At 45.7% G+C, this 10,568-nt stretch overlaps 1 protein-coding gene and 1 long non-coding RNA gene across 2 annotated transcripts in view; both read left to right on the top strand.

Moving 5' to 3' along the window:
- Nucleotides 1–118: 118 nt before the first annotated feature.
- Nucleotides 119–1,175, top strand: LOC310673759. Its single transcript, XR_014509212.1, has 2 exons — nt 119–1,017; nt 1,050–1,175. It is a non-coding gene; the product is annotated as an uncharacterized lncRNA (long non-coding RNA).
- Nucleotides 1,176–2,486: 1,311 nt separating this feature from the next.
- The window catches only part of LOC310675307 (opsin-5-like), a 13,289-nt gene continuing 5,207 nt past the window's right edge, over nt 2,487–10,568 (top strand). Inside the window, exon 1 of the mRNA XM_083435632.1 lies at nt 2,487–2,633. Within this exon, the coding sequence (XP_083291758.1) occupies nt 2,537–2,633 (97 nt within the window). The 5' untranslated portion in view covers nt 2,487–2,536. The remainder of the gene's footprint in view (nt 2,634–10,568) is intronic.

Below are 10,568 nucleotides of genomic sequence, written 5' to 3'. Positions count from 1 at the left end.
TAAGCACGGAATGTCCTTGTGGGTCGCTCTGAGGCGCTTTTTGTGGGTAAAGCGACCATGGCGATGAAGGAATGGCTGCGTGTCAAACTGGGACCCGGGTCAACGCGCAAATTTGAGCCGAGCGCTCCCTTCTCAGCTTCCCCTCTCTTGAAAACGGAGTCGGGCTTGGAATCTCCTCCTGCGCCTGTTGAGCCCCTTGGCTAAAGCAGTTTGCCATTAACATTGCAAGTGAGAGGCCGCTTTGCATATCCTGTGAACCCTCTCTCAACGTGGCACCCCATGCCTCAGTTTCCACCGGAGATTAATCTAAGATTAATCAAGTTTAAAAGAAGGTGAAACCAGCATGCTGCGGTGCTCCTAGGGTCAGACTGCAGACTGCTGGTGCAACTTTCATGTCAGGCCTAGGTCCGTGCCTCTCATACTGCCACCTCAAATAATTTTTGGACACTGAGGGGCAAGAGACGTTCTGCTGTCCATGAATTGCTTTCAATTATTTGCTGATACTTAATTTTATTGTGTACTGTTATATTCTAATGGATTATTGAATATTACTTTATTTGATATAAAGTTATATTTTAAAGTTATGTTTTTATTGTGACATTTTTGTATTGGATCAGATTGTTATAAGGTGTGCATTTGTGTACAGTGGTACCTCTGGTTATGTACTTAATTCGTTCCGGAGGTCCGTTCTTAACCTGAAACTGTTCTTAACCTGAAGCACCACTTTAGCTAATGGGGCCACACGATTTCTGTTCTCATCCTGAAGCAAAGTTCTTAACCCTATTTCTGGGTTAGCGGAGTCAGTAACCTGAAGCATCTGTAACCTGAAGTGTCTGTAACCTGAGGTACCACTGTATAGTAATATAGAAAAGTGGTATACAAATTGAAAGTGAAATGGGGGGGGGGTTAATGAGCCAAGTAGATCAGACCAGCAGCCATAGGAGAAAAGCGAAGCTAAGTACAGAAATTCAGTTCTGTAGAAAACTTTTGTGAAAAATCCGGAAGCTTTTCTGTTAGGCATTTCAGGTGCCAAAAGAGAATGCCAAAAGGCATTTCACCTGCCAAAAGAGAAGAAAAAACTTTTTATGTCTGCTACAACTGTGGCTAGGAGATGGATCAATGTAAAGAAATGGACTCACTACCAGGGTTTGATTAAACACTTGCAATTAACAAAATGAATATAAGAAATATAATGAAGATGTCAAAATGTTAAGAGAATAATAATTATTATTTTAAAGATTTTAAAAATTAAGACATAATAAAAGCAAGCAGGAGAAGCTAATATGCCCCAAAACAGAAGAGGAAGTTGAGGGAAGTCAGGGGGGGCGGGAATTGGGGAATGGAATTTTTTTTTATTCTTGTTATATGTCATGATATTTTGATGGAAAACATGTAAAATTCGATAAAAAATATTTTTTTTAAAAAAAGAAATTCAGTTCTGTACACCTTTCTGGAAGACCCAACACCATCCATTTTTATAGCTGCCCAGTGTGAGTAGCAGCTCTGTTTGCTCTGAGATTTTCGTGAGAGAGCTTTCACTGAAATGTAAGTTACACATGAACATTTTTTATAAAAACAATAGGCGTGACAGCTCAACTACAGTGCATATAATAAGTCTAGAATGAATAACCTAAAATGGAGAGTGCAACATGAGGTAAGAATGTCTCTGAAGGAGTCCTCATAAAAATGGAAATGGAAATCTTTGTGCATTTTACTGAAAATATCTGAATGCAGGTTGCTGATTCTGCAGGAAATTCTCTCAGAAGCCTCTCCAGGTGGGTTTTGTCTTCTGCCACAATGTATTCTCCTACTTATATATCACAACAAAGGGATGAAGGTGCAGATCACAGAATGGATCGTGCCTTTAGTTGAGACAGGCATCTTGTAACTAAACCAAGTTGTAACTGTCATTTGACAGAAATAAGATTTGTCATTGCAGTGAATTAATTTTGACACACCAGAACAATGCAAAGGATTGAAATTTATTCCAGCTTATGCTGAGATGCAACTCATATCAGCCTGCAAGCAGTGTAAAAAAATCCCCTGGTGCCTTTAGCTTTGGGTATTACTCAAGTGGTGCAGGACTGTTAGTGTAAATGGGTTTGCCTCTGTTTTTTGACACCACTTTCTTGTTTTCCTTTCAGCTTGGCCTTCTCTCTCCTGCCTTCCGTCTCCCCAGACACAACACAAATACAGCTATGAGAAGTTAGTAATCTCTGAGGGTGGGAACAACACTTTCTCCTTATGTGACAGACACTTATATAGTCTGGCTTTTTCCAGGAGGGTCCCTAGTGTTACAGAAAGCATTAGCAACTATAGGAACATTTGTTTGGTATTTTTAGAACCACAGTATTCGTAGTGTGACACGGGTGAGGAAATTTGTCTTGTGACTGGCTCTAAATTTTGTCAGGAGATCTGGCCTCCCTCTCTCCAAACATTCAGGCCTGTCTTCCAAACACAAAGTAGTTTGGCCCCAATAGGAACATTGTTCCAACCACTCTACAGCGCAGGAAGCCAGCCAGTATGTGCTCATGCCATGCAAGGAAGAGTATCTTCTCTTCTGTTCCAGAGAAAGCCAGTAGCCAAAGGCGTGTGGGACAAGCTACTTCTGAGCCTTCATGCAAGCTCATCAGGTATAGAGGGTGGCCGTCTCTCCAACACTTTAGGTTATGTCCTCCTCTGTCCCTTGCTTCATTTTCTTTGGCCTCCTTGTGTGCTGCTTCCATTTTCTGGTGTTACTGTCTGGATGTGCTCTTAGGGAAGAGCAGCATATTGTTTCTCATCAGGGTAGGCTTACCAGGCTGCAACCCCAAGACCAGCCCTTGTTTTAAATCTGCTGCTATATCCACAAAGGAGGCAGCTGCAGCTTCTTCTGCCCGGTTTCCCCTTGGTTATGCCTAGCAAAGTTGCTGTAACAAATGGTGCTCCAGAGAGGCTGCACAGGAAGGGGACACGGGATGGAGATGCACACTGAGGATCCAGGAGAAAAATGGGCAGGAAACACTGGAGCTGCTTTGTACCCCAAAGCAACAGCAGGTCATGGGAACCTCTGGGTTGTATTCCAATGACCACTCCAGTGCTGATCAAAATAACTAAAAATAAAGGAGTAGCTCTGGATGCCTTGCTGACTCACACACAAGTTACTGATGCTCCCCTGCGTGAGTGCCTAAGGGCCCCGCTCCGGCCACCCACCACCTGGCCCAGGGCGGGGTCCTACAGGCCTCATAAGGACGGCTGCTGCTGCTGCTGCTGCTGTCCAGGAGGACTCGGAGCAGCGCAGAGTTCTTATTAAAATGTTTTACAATTTCCTTTTTTCCTTTTTGAATTTTTTTTTGTGGGGGGTGGGATGGATGTTTGGTTGGGTTCAGGAATTTATTTGATTTTGATGTGTTTGTAATTTTTACAGTTTTTTGTTTGCATTGTTTTATTGTGTTGTGTGTTTTTTTTAAAGTCTTATTTTGTTCTTAAGGGGAGGGTCAGGGCTGCCGGGGAGTGGGTCCCAGCCAACAAAATAGTTGGGGCATATTCCACAGGGGGGGATGTACTGGGACAACCGATCTCAGTGATCACAGGTAGGGGATGCTTTATCCCATGTTGATGGCCTTTCAGCTGATTCCATGGTGGCCCGCTGGAATGTGGAGTTAACCAGGGCTATTGACTGTTTGGCTCCGAAGCGCCCTCTCCAATTGCATGGAGCCTGAACAGCCCCGTGGTTTTCCACGGGTCTGAGGGCAATGAAACAATCGTTGAGACGGCTAGAGTGCTGGTGGTGGATGACCCATTCTGAAGCTGACCAGACACGGGTTAGAGCTCAACGTCGAGCCTACCAAGTGGCGATAGCGACAGCGAAGAAGACTTTCTTCACCGCCTCTATTGCATCTGCAGAAAACAGCAGCAGGAGACTTTTTCGGGTGGTTCACAATTTAGCGGAACCACCTGCTACATCGGGGCCAAGTACGGGCCACATGATCTCCTGCAATGATTTTGCAAAGTTTTTTGCAGATAAAGTAGCTCAGATTCGGGAAGAGGTAGACTCCACCGTGGGAGCAGGGCCGGGGCAGGAGAGTGCTAGAGTCCTGTCTAGTCAATTTGTGTGGGATCAATTCCAATCTGTTACCTCTGAGGATGTGGACAGGCTGCTTGGACAAGTGAAACCAACCCCCTGTCTCCTTGATCCTTGCCCATCCTGGCTTATAAAAGCAAGCCGGGAAGGGCTGGGTGATGGGCTTCTTGGGGTGGTGAATGCTTCCCTCTTGGGGTGGTGAATGCGAGGGAGCCTTCCCTGACCCGCTGAAAGAGGTGGTTATCAAACCGCTTCTTAAAAAACCATCTTTAGATGCTGCCAATATGGCCAACTATCGCCCAGTCTCAAATCTTCCATTCTTGGGCAAGGTGATTGAGCGAGTGGTTGCTGAACAACTCCAGGCACACCTGGAAGAAGCAGACCATTTGGATCCCTTCAAGTCGGGATTCAGGCCTCATCATGGGACTGAAACTGCCTTGGTCACACTGGTTGATGATCTCCGGTGGGCTAGGGACAAAGGTGAGAGCTGTTTCCTAGTTCTGCTGGATCTCTCAGCGGCTTTTGACACCATCAACCATAACATCCTTCTGGACCTTCTAGAGGGGTTGGGAGCTGGGGGCACAGTTATACAGTGGTTCCACTCCTTCCTCCTGGGCCATGTTCAGAAAGTGGTGGGGGGGATGAGTGTTCAGACCCCTGGGCTCTCACTTGTGGGGTGCCTCAGGGTTCTGTCCTCTCCCCCATGCTTTTCAACATCTACATGCAGCCGCTGGGAGAGATCATCAGGGGGTTTGGGCTGGGTGTTCATCAGTATGCGGATGGTACCCAGCTCTACCTCTCTTTCAAATCAGAACCAGTGAAGGCGGTGAAGGTCCTGTGTGAGTGCCTGGAGGCGGTTGGAGGATGGATGGCGGCTAATGGATTGAAGTTGAATCCTGACAAGACAGACGTACTGTTTTGGGGAAACGGGGTGGGCTGGTGTGGAGGACTCCCTAGTCCTGAATGGGGTAACTGTGCCCCTGAAGGACCAGGTGCACAGCCTGGGGGTCATTTTGGACTCACAGCTGTCCATGGAGGTGCAGGTCAATTTTGTGTCCAGGGCAGCTGTTTATTAGCTCCATCTGGTACTCAGGCTGAGATCCTACCTGCCCGCAGACTGTCTTGCCAGAGTGGTGCATGCTTTAGTTATCTCTCGCTTGGACTACTGCAATGCGCTCTATGTGGGGCTACCTTTGAAGGTGACCCGGAAAGTACAACTAATCCAGAATGTGGCAGCAAGACTGGTGACTGGGATCGGCCACCGAGACCATATAACACCGGTCTTGAAAGACCTACACTGGCTCCCAGTACGTATCCGAGCACAATTCAAAGTGTTGGTGCTGACCTTTAAAGCCCTAAACTGCCTCTGTCCAGTATACCTGAAGGAGTGTCTCCACCCCCATTGTTCTGCCCGGACACTGAGGTCCAGCGTCGAGGGCCTTCTGGCGGTTCCCTCACTGTGAGAAGCCAAGTTACAGGGAACCAGGCAGAGGGCCTTCTCGGTAGTGGCACCCGCCCTGTGGAATGCCCTCCCATCAGATATCAAAGAGAAAAATAACTACCAAACTTTTAGAAGACATCTGAAGGCAGCCCTGTTTAGGGAAGTGTTTAATGTTTTATAGGTTATTGTACTTTAGTGTTTTGTTGGAAGCCGCCCAGAGTGGCTGTGGAAACCCAGCCAGATGGGCAGAGTATAAATAAATTATTATTATTATTATTATTATTATTATTATTATTATTATTATTCAGTTTGGCCCTCCAGTTCATACTGGATGCCTAGCAAGTAATTTAAGTCTATAAGACTCCAACGAACCATCTGGTCCTCTAGTTATTCTGAACAAGCAGGTCCCAATCTACATGTGGTAACCACAAACTATTCACAGCCAGGACCCCTTGGTACAGATTCATATCTCCTTCACATTAAAATATGTGTGCAGTCAGAATAGGACTGGGAAGTACAATATGCCAACATGGATCATTCCTACTGCCTCATTTGAAATGCTTCTCAAGGGGGGACCGGGACACCAAAATCCTTGTTGCTGACGAAAGCATTGAACAATGTTTGATTTTGTTCTTCCAAAACAGAAATAAAATGCTGCAGATAATTGTAATTTGCCAGGACTACTTTACTTTTAAAACACATAAGGCAGAAATTCCACCACTGTTTTCTGGTATATACTAGTTTATAGACTGTAACCAGTTCTGGTATTTTAAAAGTTTGATACTTTAAAAGTTTCAAAATACACTGAATATTTGACCTTATGAAATAAAATAAAAAGTGGGTCCCCCCCCTTATCTTCCCTAACAAAATAAGGGCTACAATGGTTTGTGTGTGTATAAGTGCACATCTGGGAATGCGGGTGGTGCTGTGGTCTAAACCACTGAGCCTCTTGGGCTTGCCGATCAGAAGGTCGGAGGTTTGAATCCCCGTGACTGGACTTAACTGTCAGGGGTCCTTTACCTTTTTACCTTTTTTAAGTGTGCATCTAGGGTTGCATCCAGTTCTCTCTGCACGAGCAGAAGAGATGCCTGCTTGCAGAACAGGACTTATCCTTCCTCTTCCCATCACTGCAGCCCTCCCCACACCCTCAATATCTGCTCTGGAGTGTTGGGCTTTGGAGGTGGGCAGGGGGCTGGAGGACGGGGAAGAGGAGGGGAAAGTCCTGTTGCAAAAGTGGAAGTGGCCTTTGATGGCACAATCCGGATGACAGGCAAAGGAAGCAGAAGAGTAGAGCACTTACACACAAGTTGTTTGAATTGATAAATTGTCGTCTTTGCAGTTTGCAAGGTTTTATTTTTATACAGGGGTGTATGACTTCAGGCTGGGGTGTCAACTGGCTCTCTTCAGGCTGGAACTGTGGGTGCCTAATGTGTTCATCTTCTTAGGGAACCAGAGTCCTGGTAATGCAGGAGGGAAGGCTTGCTTGTTCAGGACACACCCAGCCCCTGTTTGATGCCGTGCAAGTCTCTGTGTGGTGACACTCACGGGTCCAGAAGGGGGATTAAAGTGCCACAACAGCAACAGTCCAAAGATCTGCCAGCATCGTAATGCATTATGCAAATCTGTGATGCAACCACATTTGGAGCACTGTGTACAGTTCTGGTCGCTTCATTCAAAAAGCATATTGTAGAGTTGGAAAAGGTCCAGAAAAGGACAGCCGAAATGATTGTGGGGATGGAGAGACTCCTCTGTGTGTCTGAGACTTTTTAGTTCAGAGAAAAAGCAGGTAAGAGGTGCCATGACAGAAGTTCATAAAATTATGCATAGCATGGAGCAAATAGAGAAAAGTCCTTCACATAATGCGTAGATAAAACTATGGAACTTGTTCCCACAGGAGGCAGCACTGGCCACCAACCTTACTGTAATTAATTAATTAATTAAATTTCTATACCACCCTTTATCCGAGGATCAATATCAAAACACAAAAAACATTGTAACAAAACAAAGCCCCTAACACAGTTTTAAAGACTATAGGTAGCTAGTTTATGTAGGATAGACACACACTGAGCCAGTCCGTGTAGCACGCGGGCAACCCTGGACATCTAAGGGCATCACAGACCTGTTATTGTTCAATCTCGAGTGGCGAAACGCCACTTGTCCCTATATAGATAGTTTAATTAGCCAAAGGTCTGGGAGAAGAGGAATGTTTTCACCTGACAGCCAAAGGTATGTAAGAAAGGCACCAGGTGAGGCTTCCTGGGGACAGCACCCCACAAGCAGGGAGGCACCACAGAAAAGGTCCGCTCTCGTGTTGCACCCCTCCACACCTCTCATTGAGGAGGCACACGAAGAAGAGTCTCAGATTATCCAGGGTTGTTGAGCTTTGGGGGGGGGGGGGAGATTGCTGAAAATTGATCACCTGCACACATCACAAAATACACCTCCCGTCTGTCCCATCACCAGCAGAAGCTGCCAATCGCCCACCCAACTGCAGGAGCGTCAGCCAATCAACACCACCCATTGACGCAGAACCAATAATATGCACAATAGCCACTGATAGCCATGGAAGCAACCAGTCAAATGTCTATGAACTACCCATGTATAAGATGACCCCCACTTTTTAGCATTATTTTTACAGAGAAAAACATAATCTTATATATGGAAAAGTATGGTATTTTCTTTCACAATAAAGAGCTCTCGTTCCTTTGGCTGGGAAGCTCCTTTGACCATGCCCCACATGCAAATCAGGATGAATGCTCATTGTTGTATAACTGCCCCATAAGCAAATCAGAACGAATGCCCAGAAAAGACTGGACAGAGTCCACGTAAGCTTTGTGCAAGCATCTCAGGATGCATGCTCAGTAAACAGGTCACCTGGAGGAGTCCTGTGAGCATCTCACTGAGCATGGTGGGAAACAGATAGTTGAACTAGATTATTCCAGTCTACAGAGATACCTTGGTTTACAACCATAATCCATTCCGGAGGTCTGGTTGTAAACCGAAACAGGTTGTAACCCAAGGTACGCTTTCGCCAATGGGGTCTCTCCCCCCCCCCCATTGGTTATAATCCAAAAAAGGGACACACACTTCAGGGTTTGACGTGGTTGTAATCCAAAACGGTTGCACTGTAATCAAAAATGGTTGCAAACCAAGGTACCACTGTATTTGCAATTTGCTGCTCCAGGAAAGTTCCCCAGTAGCCTGAGGAGAGCACTTAAGTACCACTGTCTCTTAGAGCTGCTTTTGGGAGTGGAAAGCGAGAGGATCCCTCACAATAGCAATCAAAGGTTCTCCTGCTCAGCATCTTATTGAAAAACTGCCACAACATCCTTGCTAAAGAATGAAGAGATGCAGTTTGACATTCATTGCACACAATTCAATGTAAGCTGGCAAATCTCTCTGTATATTCCATGCCGGGTTTCCTTCTGTGTTTTGTAATGATCCTTAAATGGCTTCATTACTCCATTAAAAATGACAGTTCAACATATAACCAGGATACCTTGTGTTGTGTTGCATTTTAACTTTGGCTGCTGCTCTGAGGCTTTCTGTAGGAATAGCTTTGAGTTGGGTAAAGAGGTCAAGATGGAATGTGAAAAACACAAAATCCCATTGATTGTGTTTGCCATCCTTCTAAAATTCATTCTGCATGAATGCTGGTCTAAATAATACTTTCTTGTTTGTCACATTCCTCGTGAAGAATTCAAAGTCTTGTGAATGTTCATGTGAATGTGCTTGTGCAACTGTTTTGGAAAGAATCTTTTGCATCTTCCTAACTACCTTATTTCCCGCCGCCTATTTATAGACGTTGCTTGCTTTCCAAAATCCATTAAGCTACTAGATAAACAAAAAAGCATGTCAAGTTCAATACAGCATAAGAATTACTGTAACAGACAGATTTGGAGGGGTGCAGGGAGAATGGGGCGTAGCTGAGTGTCAGAGCATCACTTTGCATGCAGAAGCTCCCTATTCAATCCCTGCCATCTCCAAGTAGGGCTGGGAGAAAACTGCTGCCTGAAATCCTGGGGATTTGAACCCGCCTCTCTCTAACCCAGGGATGCGGGTGGCGCTGTGGGTTAAACCACAGAGCCTAGCACTTACCCATCAGAAGGTCGGCGGTTCGAATCCCCGCAACGGGGTGAGCTCCCGTTGCTCAGTCCCTGCTCCTGCCAACCTGGCAGTTTGAAAGCACATCAAAGTGCAAGTAGATCAATAGGTACCGCTCCGGCGGGATGGTAAACGGCGTTTCCGTGCGCTGCTCTGGTTCGCCAGAAGCGGCTTAGTCATGCTGGCCACATGACCCGGAAGCTGTACGCCGGCTCTCTCGGCCAATAAAGCAAGATGAGCGCCGCCACCACAGAGTCGTCTGCAATGACTTAACTTTCAAGGGTCCTTTACCTTTACCTTTAAAATTATTGATAGCAATGGAGCCGATCTGAATTAAATGCAAGTCTAACGGTCAGGGGTCCCTTTACCTCTACCTCACTAACCCAACACCAACTTAGTTGTTTGTTAGTCACATTTTCTCCTTACCTAATAGAAGAAGAAGAAGAAGAAGAGTTTGGATTTGATATCCCGCCTTTCACTCCCTTTAAGGAGTCTCAAAGCGGTTAACATTCTCCTATCCCTTCCTCCCCCACAACAAACACTCTGTGAGTTGAGGGGGCTGAGAGACTTCAGAGAAGTGTGACTGGCCCAAGGTCACCCAGCAGTTGCATGTGGAGGAGCAGGGAAGTGAACCCGGTTCCCCAGATTACAAGACTACCGCTCTTAACCACTACACCACACTGGCATTAGCACACCACATTACCTATAATAGGTAATAATGTTTAAAATGAACCCACCTTTTACTCGTTTGCATTTTAACAGCTTTTCAAACCAATCTAATTGCATGTAAGGCTGTCCCTACAAGTCTCCTTCCTGCAATGGGGCATGATCTAGTAAACTCTTAGTTAAAACCCAGTTATGTGTTTAGTCTAGTTACAACCTTTATCTCCTTTCCTCAAAGGTGCATTGGGCAGCATACCAAGTCCCCCACCCCTTTAGCCTCACAGTAACTCAGAAAAG

The sequence above is a fragment of the Podarcis tiliguerta genome (assembly GCF_965153285.1).
Source record: "Podarcis tiliguerta genome assembly, chromosome: 3".
In the NCBI taxonomy this organism is placed as follows: domain Eukaryota; kingdom Metazoa; phylum Chordata; class Lepidosauria; order Squamata; family Lacertidae; genus Podarcis; species Podarcis tiliguerta.
Note: the sequence above shows the minus strand (reverse complement) of the source record. Positions and strands in the feature narration are given on the sequence as shown.